This window comes from Aquarana catesbeiana, linkage group LG08 (genome assembly GCF_042186555.1).
Source record: "Aquarana catesbeiana isolate 2022-GZ linkage group LG08, ASM4218655v1, whole genome shotgun sequence".
Classification (NCBI taxonomy): domain Eukaryota; kingdom Metazoa; phylum Chordata; class Amphibia; order Anura; family Ranidae; genus Aquarana; species Aquarana catesbeiana.
The window spans coordinates 128,712,698-128,732,102 of NC_133331.1; the positions used below are offsets into that span (position 1 = coordinate 128,712,698).

General features: G+C 43.3%; 1 protein-coding gene across 4 annotated transcripts in view; it reads left to right on the forward strand.

The window, feature by feature from the left end:
* The window catches only part of KIF20B (kinesin family member 20B), a 225,634-nt gene that overhangs the window by 73,535 nt on the left and 132,694 nt on the right, over window positions 1-19,405 (forward strand). For all 4 annotated transcript variants that reach the window (XM_073596389.1, XM_073596391.1, XM_073596390.1 and 1 more), the window contains 6 exons: window positions 1,419-1,494; window positions 2,157-2,390; window positions 2,648-2,759; window positions 3,308-3,379; window positions 14,064-14,210; window positions 18,668-18,830. In XM_073596389.1, the coding sequence (XP_073452490.1) occupies window positions 1,419-1,494; window positions 2,157-2,390; window positions 2,648-2,759; window positions 3,308-3,379; window positions 14,064-14,210; window positions 18,668-18,830 (804 nt within the window). The remainder of the gene's footprint in view (window positions 1-1,418; window positions 1,495-2,156; window positions 2,391-2,647; window positions 2,760-3,307; window positions 3,380-14,063; window positions 14,211-18,667; window positions 18,831-19,405) is intronic.

A 19,405-nucleotide genomic window follows, 5' to 3' on the forward strand; every position in this document is an offset into this window, starting at 1 on the left:
AAGTAATTTTATTTTTTAAAGCAGCTCCAGGGTCTCTGCCGACTTCTTCTCCCCTCTCTGGCTCTTCTGCCTTCTCTGCTGATGTCTTCGCCTCTGCCGGTTCTTCTCCCCTCTCCGGGTCTTCTCCGCTCTCTCCAGTTCTTCTCTGTCCGCTGTCTTCTGCTGGGTCCTCCACTATCTTCTCGGTCTTTTGCCCGGTTTTCTCCGCTGTCTTCTCCCTCTGTTCTTCTTCCGATGTTGACTCAATGATCTCTCCCGCTCTATTGCCTGATGCGCGCTGTGCCACTACTTATATTGGCATTGGGTGGAGTCACTGGAGGCACGCCTCTTATGACGTCACCGCCCATCGTGCCCCGGGCGGTGGTGTCATAAGGGGTGGGGCTTTTGAATGACGTCACACGGTAACCCCTCCCCATGCAAATATAAGTAGTGGCACACCACCCACCCGGTATTAGTGGGAGAGAGTGTCTAGTCAACATCGGAAGAACAGAGGGAGAAGACCAGGCAAAAGAGCGAGAAGATAGCGGAAGAGACCCGGCAGAAGACTGCGGACAAACGGAGAAGAACCGGCAGAGCCAGAAGATGTTAGCTGAGGAGGCAGAAGGGCCGGAGAGGGGAGAAGAAGTTGGAAGAGATCCCCGGAGCTGCCTTAATAAAAATTACTTTAAAAACCTGTGTAATGCGTTTTTATTTTTGACACACTTTTTTTGGGTAGGGATACAATGTACCCCATACTCATTCACATGGGGTGGGACCTGGGGGCCCCTTGTTAAAGGGGGGCTTCCAGATTGCGATAAGCCACCCCACCCACAGATCCCGATAACCAACAGCCAGGGTTGTTGGGAAGAGGCCCTTGTCCTCATCAACATGGGTCCCTGCCCCAAAGCACCCACAGCACCCCATGTTGAGGGCATGCGGCCTGGTACGGTTGGGGGGAGGGCTCGCTTATCCCCCACCCCCTTTCCTGACCTGCTGGGCTGTGTGCTCGGATAAGGGTCTGGTATGGATTTTGGGGGGACCCCAACGCCTTTTTTTTTTTTTTTTTTTTTTTTGGCGTGGGGGTTCCCCTGAAAATCCATACCAGACCGGAGGGTCTTGGAGGGGGAACCCTGTTCATTCAAGTCGGATGCATGTCGGACTTCAAGTCGCAGGGCAAAGTTGGATCCAAAGTGGTACGACTATCGTCGTACCAGTGTGAACCCGGCCTAATACTCTAGCAAAAAACTTTGCTGAGCAGAAGGGTTGTACTGGGGCTGGTTTACAACTTTACTGTTGTCAATTGTACTGCCACCTACAGGATTGACAATCTGATTTATGGTGTACCTCAGTAGCTATGAAAGACTTTTGAGAATTTTGTATTCTGTCTTTTGTATCTTCTATTGATTTGGTTTCTTACATCTTAACTGTACTTTTATTAGGTTGATCCTCATTGTAGCATTAGGAGCAACAATAGCGCTACCTCTGCAGACACTACAGACCTGCTCACTGATGACGGTAATGTATCCAGTTTAATATATTGGGGAAGTAAATTTTGTTGGAAGTTTTTAGCTCATCTGCACAGTGCAGCACCACGTCTGACTTTTAAAATGGTTTTCTGCACATCTTGTGTTAGGTGCATTTCTGAATATCTCTAATGGCAGGAATATGCTAGTCATAGTATATATTAAGAAGAGCTTTGGCTCTACTTCTCCTATATCAGTCCCTTCCTCCATTCATATCCCAGCCTCCCCACCAAACATTAAATAATTATCATATATATATATATATAATTTTTTTTTTTTTTCTATCTCAGGATAGAAAGTTAGGGAAAATTTCGCCAACAGGCACGCAGACAAAAAGCCATCTTCGGAAGTGTAGTGAAGGGCTAGAACTTTGACAGTGTTTTGACTGTTTGTGCCTTCCTATCTCAGAGACAACTGTGTCCCTTCGATCCCCATAAGGAAGAAGAACTGATGTTTGCTTATAGTAACCAGTTTCCTTATTTTCGCTATCCGTGTTTGTGTTTTTTTTTTTTTTCTTCTTCTTTAACTGCCCTGAAATCTGGAGTTTGGGTGCTTTAAACTGGCCAGGTATAGTTTTTGTGTGCCAGAACTCTGTTTTCTTGTGTTTTGGGTTACTGTGGTCTATTGCAGTTTTACATTTCCATTTCCCTATAGGCATCGGAGGACTCTCCTCCCGTAACCTGTCTGAGTTTGAAGAACGGTTAAGAGAATCAGAAGGGTTCAGCCTGGATGTGGATGAGGCAACAAAGTTTTCAGTTTGGGTTTCATTCTGTGAAATTTATAACGAGTGCATTTATGACCTGTTGGATCCGGTGTCGGGTGACAAATTTTATAAAAGGAAAACTCTAAAGCTTGCTCAAGACCTTAAAGGGTTCTCTTTTGTTAAAGGTAAGCAGGTCTCCTAGTATATGTAAACCCTAACCATGGACATTTGAAATATCTGTTCAAAATAGTGGGGGAGGTAATCTGTAGTTCTAACATACATTCTGGTAATATGTGACCAAATATATAGATGTACTTGCAAAAATTTACTTAGAAAATTGCTTCTTTATTTGAAGCAACAATGTGTGTAATATGTATACAAATACAGTAACATTATATGACTTACTGTCCTGTTGGAATTTTAATTGGAACGTTTTCTGCAGATCTCCAGTGGATACAGGTTTCCAATGCAAAAGAGGCATGCAGAATTCTGGCTTTGGGGAAAAAATTCCAAAGTATTGCTTTTACTAAGCTAAATAGTTCATCAAGCAGAAGGTAGGTCGCTTCTAAACATTGTCTATTCTGTTTTTGGGTATACTGAAACTTGGGTTATCATATTGAAATGTTATTGATCTTCAGGGTCCCATTTAGGTATGGTGGCCACAATGTCTGGTATTAGAGTTCTTGATTTCCGACTCTGTGTGTGGTTTTTGGTTAGAAAAGGGAAGGTTTATAATCCTTGTGTTATATTTTTTTGCACTGTGTTCTAGTGGTGAGATTTACCTTCACTGTCTTCCTTGAGACACAACAGGGTATTTCCCATCTTAGACAGTTGTCATTGCAAGATCTCCCTCCTCCTCCCTCCCCCCTCCCTCCCTCCCTCCCTCCTCCCCCCCTCCCTCCTCCCCAGGACAAACTAAAAACAAATTGCAACCTCCTTTTACTGATCTGACACATTGCTAGGGTCTATTGGCTGTCATTACATTTCATTCTCTATTATCCACAGGCTTTTGTGTTTGTCATTCTCATCCTTGCATATGGTTTCGGAAATAAAAGGAGATGCCTTAATTATTCTCTTTTTTTTTTTTTTCTATTTTTTTCAGTCACAGTATATTTACTGTTCGCTTATTAAAAATTGAAGATGTGGAAGTTCCACGAGTGGTCAGAGTCAGTGAGTAAGTATAGAAACAAAAAAAGTAAAGCTCACCGCACCAAATGAGTGAAAGAAGCACTAGCCAAATAACAGCAGCTTTACTAATATGAATAAATCCTCCAATTATCCAAATAAAGCTAGAATGCAAAAATTATGCTGTAGATCAAGTGTCTCTTGCTTTTGCCTATCGTATAGACTAAATACCAAAGGTGTTGATTCTGTTAGTCACGCTGACACCACTAGCCCTTCTCGCTTTGGGATACATTCTTACACAAAAATGGTAGCAAAAAATTGCATCTAAGTGTTTTGATTGATAAACACAATTGCAGCTGTAATCCTGTGATTTCAACCTAAAGCTGTAATGAAAGCTCCCAGCCTCTCCTCATCCACACATTAACATATTTCAAAGCAATCCTATCCTCTTCAAGGAAAGGATGGGATTCCTCTGAAACATGTCAGAAGTGAACCTTCGGTGAGCAGGTGTAATGTCACAATCTGCTGCTTGAGTTTTCTTGGGCAGAGTTGCCAACAGTACTGAAAAAAAAGCTGTCTTGTGCAACCCCAGTTCCAAACAATGTTGGCAAGCTGTGTAAAATCTACATAAAACAATGAAATGATTTTCAAAACTCAAACTCCCATTTCATTCACAATAGAAACTGTTTTAACCACTTAACGACCAGCCGCCATTGTTGTACTTTGACGTGGAATACCGTTGTTATGGCAGCAGATAGCTGCCATAACCCCCGATATCCTCTTAAATGGTGAACGGCTGGCTTTCAGATAAAAGTGGTCTCTGCGGCAGATCACTTATCGGTGGCAGGAGAGGTTCCCCCCGGTCGTCTCCGCTGCTTACCGGAGCCGTCTGCAACGGCGGAGACCGCTCCCGACGGGTCCTCTGCCCTGTGAGACCGGATGCCGAGTGAGGGAAAGATGACCCCCACTCGGCTCCATAACAATGGATGACGGAAACAACGTCAAACGTCTCTTCCGCCCAATGCTCTTAAAGGGGAAATGTTTTTTTTTTAATTTTTTTATTGCATTTAAGTCTAAAGGCGAGATCTGAGGTCTTTTTGACCCCAGATCTCACATTAAAGAGGTCCTGTCATGCTTTTTTTTTTCTATTACAAGGGATGTTTACATTCCTTGTAATAGGAATAAAGGTGACCCAAATTTTTTATTTTTTTTTTAAAGACAGTGTAAAAACTAAAAGTATAAAATAAATTTAAAAAAAATCTTTTTTTAAAGCACCCCGCCCCACCGAGCTCGCGAGCAGAAGCAAATGCATACGCAAGTTGTGGCTACATATGAAAACCGTGTTCAAAATCACACATGTGAGGTGTCGCCGCGTTACGTCGAGAGCAATAATTCTAGCACTAGTCCTACTCTGTAACTCAAAACTGGTAACCTGTAGAAATTTTTAAACATCGCCAATGGAGATTTTTAAGTGCCAAAGTTTGTCACCATTCCACAAGCGGGTGCAATTTTGAAGCATGACCTGTTGGGTATCAATTTACTCGGTGTGATATTATCTTTCACAATTATAGAAAAAAAACTGGACTAACTTTACTGTCTTATTCAAAAAAGTGTATTTTTTCCCAGACCGTTGTCTTATATATACGGTGTGACTTAAAGTTTTGAAATCACCGCCATTTTATTCTCCAGGGTGTCTGGAAAAAAAATATATAATGTTTTGGGGGTTCTAAGTAATTTTCTAGCAATAAAACCTGATTTTAACGTGTAAACAACAAATCTCAAAAAGAGGCTCGGCCTTTAAGTGGTTAAACAGAGAATTTTCCATTTTAAGAAGAAAAAAAAAAGATTTTTGAAATTTTATGGCAGCAACATATCTCAAAAAAAGTTGGGACAGGGTTATGTTTACCACTATAGCATCCCCTCCTTTTTTTTTTTTTTTTTTTTTTTTTTTTTTCTTTTTTATTCATTTTTTTTAACACGCTGTAAACACCTGGCAACTGACGAGACCAGTTACTGGAGTTTTGGAAGAGAAATGTCGGATTCTTGCTTGCTACAGGATTCTAACTGCTCAACAGTCCTGGGGCATCTTTGTTGTATTTTTCTTTTCAGGATGCGCCAAATATTTTTAGCTGGTGAAAGGTCTGCACTGCAGGCAGCCCGGTTAAGCACCCCTTCCTAGACTCTCTCCCGCTACAAAGCCATACTGTTGTCATAGATGCAGTATGTTTAGCATTGTCCTGCTGAAATATAAAATACCTTCCCTGAAAAAGACATCTGGATGGGAGCATATGCTGTTCTAACAACTGGATACATCTTTCAGAATTGATGATGCTTTTCCAGATGTTCAAACTGCCCATTCCATATGCACCCCCATACCATCAGATGCAGGATTTTAAACTGCTGATAACCAGCTGGGAGGTCCCTCTCTCCTTTTTTTGGGGAGGACACAGTGCCCAATGTTGCCAAAAAGCATGTCAAATTTCTATTTGTACGACCACAGAACAATTTTCCACTTTACAACAGAATATTTTAAATGCACTTTGGCTCAGAAAAGGCAGCAGCATTTCTGGGTCATGTTCAGATACGGCATCTTTGCATGATGGAGAGTTTGTTTTTTTTTTTTTTGTTTTTTTTGTTTTTTTTACAGCAAAGGTTTTTATTTTTTTTTAAACACATGTCAGCATTACAAAATCGTCAGTGTACGACAACAAGTATCTCAATCCTTACAGCATTATATTAAAGCATCTGTTCAATAATGCAGAATCTCACAAGTGCTTAATTGCTAGTTCCCTATAAATCCGTTTTAAATATAAGGATGATGACTTTAACTAAGCAACAGTAATGTGCATTTCAAATACATCATAAAATATCATATTTTACATTTTTACATCAAAGCATTCAACCTCGTTCAAAATCTCCCTCTACTCCATAACTGCCCATTCCTTGTCTGTCTTGTCCGGTGGGATCTGAAGTAATTCCTGTCCTTAACCAACCCTAAGAATTAGCAGATCGCATATGCACCACTGCCCAAGGGGCCAATATGTACATGAGAAGTTCGTCAGATTAAAATCAATCGTCCTACCGTGTGACCCAGCAACGCCCCGTGTCCGAGGGGGGGGCAATGCCCCTGTCCGCAAGGGGGGAAGTCCATCAACAGGTCCCCTACTCCCGGGCCCTCAACCACGTGCTGCCATCCAGGTTGACCAAATCTTATCATATTTAGCAGGGCACTGCCTGCTCTCATATGTAAGTTTGTACAGTGGCAGCACCGAGTCTACCGCTTTCTTCCAGGATCTGAGAGTAGGGGGCTCAGCTGACTTCCAATGTAGCATTATCTCCCTCCTAGCATAGAATAACAGGAACGTAATAGAGAGTTTGGTGTATCTGTCCCCCTCCACATCTCCCAAATAGCTCAACAGAAGCAGCATAGGGTCAAGTGACAACCTGAGGTCCCATATATCGTTGGGCACCCCCGTCACTCCCTCCCAGTATGGTCCGAGCTTTGGGCAGGCTCACACCATGTGCCAGAATGTACCCTCTCCGGTCTTGCACCGGGGGCATAAGGGGTCAATATGAGGATAGATTCTAGCCGTCCTGTGTGGCGTAAAGTAAGCCCTATGGAGAAATTTCAACTGTATGAACCTGTCCTTAGCTGCTATCACAGTTGGGATGTAGGTCGAGACGCAGTCTTCCCATTCGTCCTCCCCCCAATGCCGGAATGTCCTCCCTCCATTTGTCAAATGTACGGGTGGGCTTGACGTCGTGTGCTATCGTCAAATATAAGTACAGTGTGGATAGGGGCTTCCCCATCACGCCCGAAGTCAGAAGTCGCTCTACTGAGTCCGGTTCCAGAATCGGTCTGTCTGGGAATTGTGCCCTTATCGCGTGTCTCAATTGCCAATGTTTGAACTCGAAGGTTCGGGGTAGGGAATACTGTCTTTTAATGTCTTGGAAGGGCATAAGCTTACCATTGGCTATGATATGTTTTAGGGTGGTTATTCCCCGTGTGGCCCATTGAGAGGGATCTGGCATGTCATAGAGATGTGGGAGGGCGGGATTACCCCAAAGCGGAGTGTGTGGGGATATGCGATTTGGCTCCGCATATATTGCCCTGGCCTCCCTCCATGCTCTCATGGTGGTTTTCATTGGGGTCGTCAGAGGGTAAGGGGCTTTAGGACCCCTATAGACTAAGACAGAGCTGCATATGAGCCCAAAATGGCTGCTTCAAGTCTGACTGCAGGGTTTTGTCTGGGCTGGGAGAACCACCAGCGCACCGTTACCAACACAGCAGCCCAGTAATATATCAAAAAATTTGGAAGGGCAAGTTCCCCCCCCCCCGAAAGAGGAAGGTAGAGCACCCTCTTCGCCACTCTGGGTGTCCTCCCAGCCCAGATGAAAGAAATCAGGGTCCCCTCCAGACGTCTAAAGAAGGACTTAGGTATATGGGAGAGTGTGTTACGAAAAAAGTATAGAAATTTCGGAAGGAACACCATTTTAAGCAAATTGATTCTACCCACGGGGGTGAGCGGTAGGGTGCGCCAGGCTGTGCATTTGGGGTCAGCGAGGTAAAGTAAGGTGTCGTCCGCGTATAGGGACACTTTTTCTTCAATTGTACCTACTGATATGCCCTCACCCCCGCGTCCGCCCTCAGGGCAGGCAAGAGGTTCTATCGCCAAGGCAAAAAGCCCCGGCGACAAAGGGCAACCCTGACGAGTGCCCCTTCCCAAGGGGAAGGTTTCAGAGAGGGCTCCATTTGTACGGACCCTCGTTTTGGGGCTGGCGTAAAGCATCTGTAGCCATGTTAGAAAGTTAAGAAATATAAAAAATATTAAACCGCGCTAAGTATTAAATTGATGTAAATGATTGTTATGATGGAAATTTTCACTGCCACACATAAAAATTATATATTGAAAAACTTTTGTTTTTAAAAAAAAAAAAAAAAAAAAAAAAAATCAAATGCTAATGAATAAAGGAAAGTCCAGATATCTCCTGAGATGGGATCAATCACCAAATCGCCAGAATAGATACCAGTCCAAAGATCAAAAAATTATAATGCCCTTACCAGAACTTCAATTAAAATGGACGGATGGCTAAAACCCAGCCAGGGCCTTTGGGATGGAAACCAATCTGTTCCGTCCGGTTCCAAGATGTAATTCCCTCAATGAATACAGGCTGATACACAGACCAGGGTGTTGGTATGTCTGCATATCCATGTTAACATCTGACGATACTACACTATGGCCAGTCTTTTGTGTCATTTTGTTTCCTGTATTCATTGAGGGAATTGCATCTTGGAACCGGACGGAACAGATTGGTTTCATTCCCAAAGGCCCTGGCTGGGTTTTAGCCATCCGTCCATTTTAATTGAAGTTCTGGTAAGGGCATTATAATTTTTTGATCTTTGGACTGGTATCTATTCTGGCGATTTGGTGATTGATCCCATCTCAGGAGATATCTGGACTTTCCTTTATTCATTAGCATTTGATTTTTTTGTTTTGTTTTTAAAAAAAAAAACATTTTTCAATATATATTTTTATGTGTGGCAGTGAAAATTTCCATCATAACAATCATTTACATCAATTTAATACTTAGCGCGGTTTAATATTTTTTATTGTCTATTTAGTGTTGTCGCACTGTTTACTGCTGCTTATGTTTTGTATTTTGTTCTAGCGCGGAATTTTTTTTTATATAATGTTAGAAAGTTTGCTCCAAAGCCAAATTTTGAAAGGACCCCCCATAGAAATGCCCATTCTACAGAATCGAAGGCCTTCTCCGCGTCAAGGGAGACCACCACTCCCGCCGAGTCTGCCTGTGCCCTATCCATATGAGTGAAGAGCCTTCGAATATTGATATCCGTCCCCCTCCCCGGCATAAACCCCGTTTGGTCCGGGTGTACCAGAGCTGTTATGACTGTGTTAAGTTTCATGGCCAGCACTTTGGCCAGGAGCTTAGCGTCCACGTTAATTAGAGAGATGGGGCGGTATGAGGAACACAGGGACGGGTCTTTACCTGGCTTGGGGATTACAAAAACCACCACCTCGCTCAATGAGCTCGGGAGAGTCTCTAAGTGATGTGCCTCCCTTAACATAGCATGTAGTTTCTCCGTCAGTTCTTCTGCATATTGCTTATAAAACTCGACGGGTATACCGTCCGGACCCGGAGATTTGCCCGATTGGAGCGTCTTAAGGGCTTTCAGTAGTTCGTCTGTGGTGATATGGGCATTAAGGATGTCACTGTATTTTGCAGTCAGAACCGGGAAATCAATGGGCTCCAGATAGGTGGTCAACTCTTCCCTAGTGTATGTGGCCTTGGAGCTGTATAGATTTTTATAAAAGGATGCAAAGCAGTAATTTATCTCGTCTGAGTCATATTTGAGACTTCCGTCAGGTCCTTGTATGTGTGGTATGCACATCCCCCCCTGTTGTTCTCTGGACAGCCATGCCAATAACTTCCCCGACCTCTCCCCCTGCTCGAGTATACGGTGTGTCTGAGCGAGGAGACGTTTCTGTGTGAGAGATGTGCGGCTACGGACCACCTCCCCAGTCAGTTGTTGAAGCGCGTCATAATCACTGGGGTCTTTGGTTCTAAGAAAATATGCTTCTTGCAGGTCTGCTTTCCTCTCCGCTACTTCCAAATCTGCTCTCCTCTCCCTACGGACCCTGGCTATCATGGACTGGTAGCTCCCTCTAGTGTATGCTTTGAAAGTGTCCCCAGACTGTTGTTGCGCTGGCTGAACCTGGATTGATCTCCCAGTATTCCCTCATCGCCTCTCTGAAATGACCATCCACCATCACAACCGACACCCAGAATCTGGAAAATCTCCACAGGGAGATTCCCGACGTGGTGGATAGTTCCAGCGTCAGGAGGAGCGGTGCATGGTCCGATATCCCCCGGGTCCAGTGCCAGGTCTAGCAGCTTAAAGGGGAGAGATTTATGGACTAGAATGCTTACACCCCGGGCAAAGTTGGAGTACGTGGAGTGGTAATAATACCCGATCCAGGGTTTCTTTAGGGCCATAGTTTTACTACCCACTAAATGGGTTTCCTGTAAGATGCAGATGTGTGGGCTGCGAGCTTTGATGAATTGGAACACCAGTGATCTCTTAACCGTGGAGTTCAGACCCCTGGTGTTCCAGGACAGAATGTCAAGGGACGCCATATCTATGTGGTAGAGTGGAGGCGCTCGAATTTGGAAAACACTCTTCCCCTGAGGCTGCCAACCCAATCCGTAGGATACAACATACAAGATCGTACAGTACTGACATTTGCAATGTATTCATAAACCATATTGGCAAAATCAAACTTTTCAAACACAAAAGTTTAACCCAGAACAATGAACCTGCCCTTATGGGGCAGCTACCCCTCCCCTCCCCCCCACCCCACCCAACCCCTTAAAACTGAGGCAGGTATCCATCCCGAACAAAATCTGCACGCCAGCTGCAAAAGGGGGGTCCTGTGCAAGTGGCGTTTCGACCCCTCAAGAGTTCCTGAGGGTCTTAGATGAGCCGAGTCACTCTCCGCTGGCTTGGGGCTCCGCCGGAGCATCACTAAATCTGACAAGGGGCCCCGCCATGAGGAGGGTAAAAGAAACAAATAGTATAACATTGGGCTGGGCCCATCCTGTGCATGTATATGAAGAAAATACCGGACAAAAAAAAAAAATGGGGAGAACAAATTTGAAGAAGAGGGGAAATTCCGCCATCTGTAGTGCATGTGACAATCCAGTTCCCTGTGGTCCCTGTGGGAGAGGGAACAGTACTCATCTCAATTCAACTTTAACACTAACGGTCTCCTGATGCTACCGCCCAGGGGCTCTACTTGGTATTTCCGGGTCCCTCGTGAGGACAGGCACTTTAAAACCAGTAAACAGGTACATCTGAACATCCTCAAATCGGGTACCAAATTGCGGGATACAATAATATTCATTGCAGGAGCTTGGTATTCGGGGCTCAACAGGTTGCGATTGTAAATGTATAATATTCACATATCAGGCTCTCTGCTGTCGATCTTGGGGCTGTGTATCCAGCCAGACTGATGCCTCCCTGGGGGAGGTAAAGAAGCGGACGGATTCTCCATCCTGGACCCTCAAGCGCGCTGGGAATAGGACACTGTATCGGATATTACGGGCCCTCAACGCTGCTTTCACATGGTCGAATGACTTCCTGAGTTTCTGCGTTTCTATCGAGTAGTCAGGAAAGATCATCAATTTATTGTTTTGATATCTTAAATCGCCCACATTCCTAGAGGCGAGTAGAATCTCGTCTCTATCTCTGAAGTTGAGAAGTCTAAGAATGAAAGTACGAGGGGGGGCCGGGTTTGGATGGGATTCTGTGCGCCCTTTCCACTGCGTAGTGGGGGGACAAGCGAGCCTCCGGTAGAAGGTTGCGTAGCATGTCCTCCACAAAACATGTAGGGTTGTTGCCCTCGGCCCCCTCCGCCAGACCCACTATGCGCAGGTTGTTGCGCCTGTTCCTGTACTCCGCGTCTTCTGCCCTATACTCTAGGGCCTTGACCTTGGTTTGGAGTGTGTGAAGTGCTGTGCTATGTTCTGCGACCGTGTCCTCTGTGTTACTAACCCTCTGCTCTGTTTCTGTCACCCTGGTTCGGAGCTTGTCCATATCCTGCCTTAGAAGTCCCACGTCCATTTGCACTGCGTCTATCTTTGCGGTGAGCGTGGATTGACATGTGGCTATGGCCGCCATAACTTCCGCTAACCAGGGGGGTCTTGCTTCCTCAGCCTCCATTATTGCAGTCTGTGATACCCCTTGAACACTGCGGGTAGGCCTGGGTGCTTGGGGAAGTGCTGGCTGTGAGGGGGCTATCTCTGGGGAGGGCGGGAATTTATACTTTTTCCCCTTACCGGCCGTTGCGCCCGACTGGCGTTGCCTCATTCAGGTTCCTCCACAGTATCCCTGGGGTCCCCTGCGCCTCTAGGTCCAGGCAGAGCGCCTCTGGTAATGCTGGAGCAGGGTGGGAGAGGGCTTCTGGGACCCCCCGCCGGCCTCGTATCACCGCCGGCGGCTCCGGCCGTCAACCCAGGCGAGACCGCGGCTTCACCTGGGGCCTATTGGTCCCCGCAGGCGTCTGCGTCGAAGGGCGGCCGGTTACGGGGAGAAGCCGACAGCCAGCACTAGGAGGAGGGAGAAAGCCGGGTGTGCTCCCGTAGTGGCCGCGAGGCCGCCACACAGTCCCGCTGGAGGAACGAATCTGAGTTGGCGCTCCACACGTGAGGACCGGGCCTCGAGCGAGCGACGGGCTGCGCGTCCTTGTGAGGGATCTCCGGGGCTCTGGAGATAGGTCCTCGGGCGTGCAGCGTCTCCGGGCACCTCAGACCACTAATTGTGGAAGGATTAGGATCCGATGGCTCGGATATTGCTGTAGGCCCCGGCGGAGCTCTGGAATAGGCGACTGCTCACGCCGCCATCTTGGACACGCCCCCTGCATGATGGAGATTTAACTTACATTTTTGGATGGCACTTCAAACTGTATTCAGAAAAAGATATTTGGAAGTGTTCCTGAGCCTATGCAGTTATGTCCATCACAAAATCATGCCTGTTTTTAATGTAGTTCTGCCTGAGGGCCTGAAGATCACGGCATCCAATATTGAGTTTCAGTCCTGTCCCTTGCACACAGGGTTACCCAGATTCACTGAATCTTTTGGTGATATTATGAACAGTAGATGATGATGATCTATTTAAAATCTTTGCAATTTTACGCTGAGGTACAAAATTGAGGTAAAAATTTTAGATGCAGTATTTCAAATTGATGAACCTCTCTGCCCATTTTTACTTCTGTGACACATTCCGACTATCTAAGATGCCCTTTTTCTACCTAATCATGTTACTGACCTGTTGCCAGTTAACCTAATTAGTATTAGTATACTAGTATAATAAGTATAAAATATTCTTCAAGCTCTTCCTTGTTCGTACCGCTTACTTTGCCAGCTTTTTGTTGCCCTGTCCCAACTTTTTGAAAATGTTTTGATGCTATCATTTTCAAAATCACCTTATTTTTCTTATATATTTTTTTTCTCCTTTTAAAATAATAAATTTCTAACTTTTGAATACATTTTGGGTTTGAGATTTGAAAATCATTGCATTATGTGGGTTTTATTTTTCTTTACTCATTACTTATGGGTACAAAAGCAATGCACACATGTGGTATTGCTGCAATAGGAGTAGGAGAATGTTTTATGTTGCAGGTTTTTTTGGGGGGGGGGCGGGGGACTGGTCATAGTAATGGCCTGAAATATATACAGCTACTTTTAAACTTCTTTTTTTTTTTTTTTATAATCAAACAAAATCAGATATCCTTTTAACATTTGAAACCAAAATGACACCAAATGAAAGCCCAGTTTCACCTGGAAAAACAAGGTATAATCCACCGGGATACACTAAATTACGTTATGTGTAGTTTTACGATCACCTGTCAGTTGCAAAATTTTGGATTTGGGCGTTTAAGATTTGTTTAGACCTTTGGCCGTGAAACAGTTCAACTAAAATTAACTTTAACAAAAGAAAGTTAAATATTTCCTGACTTTTTCTATTGGTTGTACCCAAACACCTCTAATTAAGAGGACTTGGATCTTTTCTAAATTAATTTTGGCTTACATGTTTAAATATACAGCTACAATGTGGCAGATTGTCCATTTGTAAATCTTAAGAAACAAATGTATATTGAATAAAAGAAGTCTGACTTTCACCAAATTTTTTATTTTTTGTTATGCATTTATAGATTGGCATTGTGTGATCTGGCAGGTTCTGAACGATGCACAAAAACTCAAAATGAAGGTGAAAGGCTAAAAGAGAGTGGGAACATAAACACTTCATTACTGATTCTTGGCAAATGTATAAATGCACTGAAGAACAGCCAGCAGTCAAAGTAGGTTCACAATCTCTCCTTGATTATGCATTTGATCACTCCGTTGTGAATGTTATTTCTTTAAATTTCTGTTGAAAGTGATCTCAATGTGTTTACAAGTCAACATGCTGTGTGTGTGTGTGTGTGTGTGTGTGTGTGTGTGTGTGTGTGTTGCTTTTTATTTAAATTGATTGATTTTATTTTTTTTAAGTACAGGTCTGCAAGACCTGCACATTTTCCTTGTGCTTTATCCCTTTTAATAACAGTTTGAGAACACAATGCGTGATGAGTCTGACAAAAGTCCAACGTGCTCCTAAGTGTTGTGAGTTTAACGTGCTGACTCTGCTGCACTAAAATGCCAAGCACTGTTGTCAACCACATAAGTTCTCCACTGCTGACCAACAGAACCAACCTCCTTTTTCATCTCCAGAACTCCTTTGTGTGCTCTGCTTCAAGGATTAAAGTAAACAATCAGTGAAGAAATGTTACCTGTTTAGCAGCCAGTAGTGCCAGTTGTGTCAGTGGGGTAAAAAAATAATAATAAAAAAAAAATTTTATATATATATATATATATATATATATATATATATATATATATATATATATATATATATATATATATATATATATATATATATATGTATGTATAATTTTTTTTTTTTTACACACACACGGAAAGTATTCGGACCCCCTTAAATTTTCCACTCTTTGTTATATTGCAGCCATTTGCTAAAATCATTTAATTTTTTTCATTTTCCTCATTAATGTACACACAGCACCCCATATTGACAGAAAAACACAGAATTGTTGATGTTTTTGCAGATTTATTAAAAAAGAAAAACTGAAATATCACATGGTCCTAAGTATTCAGACCCTTTGCACAGTATTTAGTAGAAGCACCCTTTTGATCAAATACAGCCATGAGTCTTTTTGGGAAAGAAGCAACAAGTTTTTCACACCTGGATTTGGGGATCCTCTGCCATTCCTCCTTGCAGATCCTTTCCAGTTCTGTCAGGTTGGATGGTAAATGTTGGTGGACAGCCATTTTTAGGTCTTTCCAAAGATGCTCAATTAGGTTTAAGTCGGGGCTCTGGCTGGGCCATTCAAGAACAGTCAGAGTTGTGAAGCCACTCCTTCGTTATTTTAGCGGTGTGCTTAGGGTCATTGTCTTGTTGGAAGGTAAACCTGCGGCCCAGTCTGAGGTCCTGAGCACTCTGGAGAAGGTTTTCGTCCAGGATATCCCTGTACTTGGCCGCTTTCATCTTTACCTCGATTGCAACCAGTCGTCCTGTCCCTGCAGACTGAAAAGCTCCCCCACAGCATGATGCTGCCACCACCATGCTTCACTGTTGGGACTGTATTGGACAGGTGATGAGCAATGCCTGGTTTTCTCCACACTTGCCGGTTAAAATTAAGGCCAAAAAGTTCTATCTTGGTCTCATCAGACCAGAGAATCTTATTTCTCACCATCTTTGAGTCCTTCAGGTGTTTTTTAGCAAACTCCATGCGGGCTTTCATGTGTCTTGCGGAGGAGAGGCTTCCGTTGGGCCACTCTGCCATAAAGCCCCGACTGGTGGAAGGCTGCAGTGATGGTTGACTTTTTCTACAACTTTCTCCCATCTCCCGACTGCATCTCTGGACCTCAGCCACAGTGATCTTTTGGGTTCTTCTTTACCTCTCTCACCAAGGCTCTTCTCCCCCGATAGCTCAGTTTGGCCGGACGGCCAGCTCTAGGAAGGGTTCTGGTTGTCCCAAACGTCTTCCATTTAAGGATTATGGAGGCCACTGTGCTCTTAGGGACCTTAAATGCAGCAGAATTTTTTTTGTAACCTTGGCCAGATCTGTGCCTTGCCACAATTCTGTCTCTGAGCTCTTCAGGCAGTTCTTTTGTCCTCATGATTCTCATTTGCTCTGACATGCACTGTGAGCTGTATGGTCTTATATAGACAGGTGTGTGGCTTTCCTAATCAAGTCCAATCAGTATAATCAAACACAGCTGGACTCAAATGAAGGTGTAGAACCATCTCAAGGATGATCAGAAGAAATGGACAGCACCTGAGTTAAATATATCAGTGTCACCGCAAAGGGTCTGAATACTTAGGACCATGTGATATTTCAGTTTTTTTTTTTTTTAATAAATCTGCAAAAGATGTCAACAATTCTGTGTTTTTCTGGTGCTGTGTGTACATTAATGAGGAAAAAAATGAACTTAAATGATTTTAGCAAATGGCTGCAATATAACAAAGAATGAAACATTTAAGGTGTGTGTGTGTGTATGTATATATATATATATATATATATATATATATATATATATATATATATATATATATATATATATATATATATATATATATATATATATATATATATATAGTGTCAGTGGTTATAAAAAGTCTACACACCAAGTGTTAAAATGTCAGGTTTCTGTGATGTGAAAAAAATGAAACCAAGATAAATCATTTCAGAACTTTTTCCACTTTTTTTTTTTTTTTTTTTTTTTATGTGACCTATAAACTGTTCAACTCAATTGAAAACAAACTTAAATTCTTGTGGGAGGGGAGTAAAAAGAAAAAATTAAATGTAGTTGCATAAGTGTGCACACCCTCTTATAACTGGGGATGTAGCTGTGAATTAAGCAAGTCAGTACACACCTGCCATCATTTTAAAGTGCCTCTGATAAACCCCAAATAAAGTTCAGCTGTTTTAGTAGGTCTTTCCTGACATTTTCTTAGTCACATCCTACAGCAAAAGGCATGGTCCGCAGAGAGCTTCCAAAGCATCAGAGGGATCTCATTGTTAAAAGGTATCAGTCAGGAGAAGGGCACACAAGAATTTCCAAGGCATTAGATACCATGGAACACAGTGAAGATGGTCCTCATCAAGTGGAAACAATATGGCACAAGTGTGACATTACCAAGAACTGGACGTCCCTCCAAAATTGATGAAAAGACGAGAAGAAAACTTGTCAGGGAGGCTGCCAAGAGGCCTACAGCAACAATAAAGGAGCTGCAGGAATGTCTGTCAAGTACTGGGCTGTATGGTACATGTGACACCAATCTCCCATATTCTTCATATGTATGCGCTATGGGGTAGATTGGCAAGACGGAAGCCTTTTTTTACGAATAAAAACATCCAAGCCTGCTAAATTTTTTTGCAAAACACATCTGAAGTCTTCCAAAAGTATGTGGGAAAATGTGTCTCATGAAACCAAGGTTGAACTTTTTGGCCATAATTCCAAAAGATGTTTGGTGCAAAAACACTGCACATCACCAAAAGAACACAATACCCACAGTAACCCCTGCCGGACTACACAGTCTCTATATGTGAGTGTGCTAATGTAATTTGTACATTCAATTTTTACGATCCTACTAAGAGGCGCCTTTTTTGTTTATTCCTTGTCCCACAGTGAAGCATGGTGGTGGCAGCATCATGCTTTGGGGCTGTCTTTCTTCAGCTGCAACAGGAGTCAAGGAAGAGGAAATTATGAACAGTTCCAAATACCAGTCAATATTGACACAAAACCTTCAGGCTTCTGCTAGAAAGCTGAACACGAAGAGGAACTTCATCTTTTCAGCATGACAATGACCCAAAGCATACATCCAAATTGCTTCACCAGAAGAAGATTAAAGTTTTGGAATGGCCCAGTCCTGAATCCCGTTGAAAATCTGTGGGGTGATCTGAAGAGGGCTGTGCAATCTGAGACAATCATTAGAGTGGTAGAAAGGCTTTGTGCTGGGTAATGCCTATTGGTCTTCTTTAAAGCCACCTGCTCTGGGGCTAGCATTCTGATCCAGGCTTCACTTTTAGTGGGTCACTTAACTGGAACATGTATGTGGTCAAAACTTTTAGCTCCTGTCTTTCATGCCTCATATACCTCAGTAACCAACTGGTTATTGCAGCCAAAATCAGGATTCCAGCCCTGATGCTTAAGCTCTGTACACACGGTCCGAATGTCGGGCGGCATCGGCCGGTTCAATAGAAACTGGCCGACATTCGGCCCATGTGTACTGCAGCTGGTCCGACAGAAGCTGCCCATTCTTCAGTCGAAAGAGGCATGACCGAAAAAGGTCTGCCTATCAGCACTCTCAGCCATTGGCTGGAGTGTTCTGGCAGTCTGGGTATCCTGTATTAACTGTAAAGCACCTTACACTGTTATGGAGTTGAGGTGTTTTATAGTCCTCACACACTTCTGTTGTAGGGTGACAATACTGCTGCTTCATTGATACAGTTTGTGAATAAGTGTTGTCTTCCTTAGATAGAAAGTGCTACAGTCAATACTACCAAGTAAAAAAAAAAAAAAAATTTAAAAAAAAAGCCCGAAAAGAAAACTAATGAAGCCAACATATTTTAAGGACTGGTTAGTTGCAATGTGTTTTTTTAATTTTTTGCTTGATTTTATTATTTTCTGTACTGTAAATATGGTCAAATTGCTCACCTGTGCTGAATTTTGTCAATTTTTTTTTTTTTTTGTTTAGAATCCAGCAGCATGTGCCTTTCCGGGAAAGCAAGCTGACACACTACCTTCAGAGCTTTTTCAGTGGCAAAGGAAAAGTATGCATGATTGTGAACATCGGCCAGTCCGCCTCTGCTTATGATGAGACGCTTAATGTGCTCAAATTTTCAGCTGTTGCCCAAAAGGTATGTACAATGCAGAAACTAACGTCTGTAAGCTTCATAATTAAAGTAAAAGAAAAAAAACTCTTTTCTCCAGTACATGATGTTGGAATATTAAAGTTTAAGTACAAGTTGACGTGGTAGTGAAGTCATAAACAAAACCAACAAAAAAAAGTACCAGACCCTGCGCTGTTACAGCTCCTAGGGCCTCAATCTTTACCCGGTCTTCCTTCCGGGTTTGCTGGCTCCATCTAAATGGCCAAGCCGTGATGAAGTACTTGCGCACAGGAGTCACAATTGCGGCACAGTGCTCTGGATTGACTGCCTGTGACCTCAACGGCTGCAAACTTTGAGAAAATCTCCTACATGGTGCATGTTTAGGAGATTTATTTTTTTTTTTGTATCTACAGGTAATCTTTACCTGTAGGTACAAGTGACCAAGTGGATTTTACTACTGCTTTGAATATTTTTTCAAGGCACTGTATTACAGCTCCATTGACTGACTAGAACTATAATGTGCAGGCACGGGCAGGAATGTTAAGACTTGTGGCACTGGATGTAAATCGGCAGATTCCGTGGCCATCAGATCAAGTTACAGT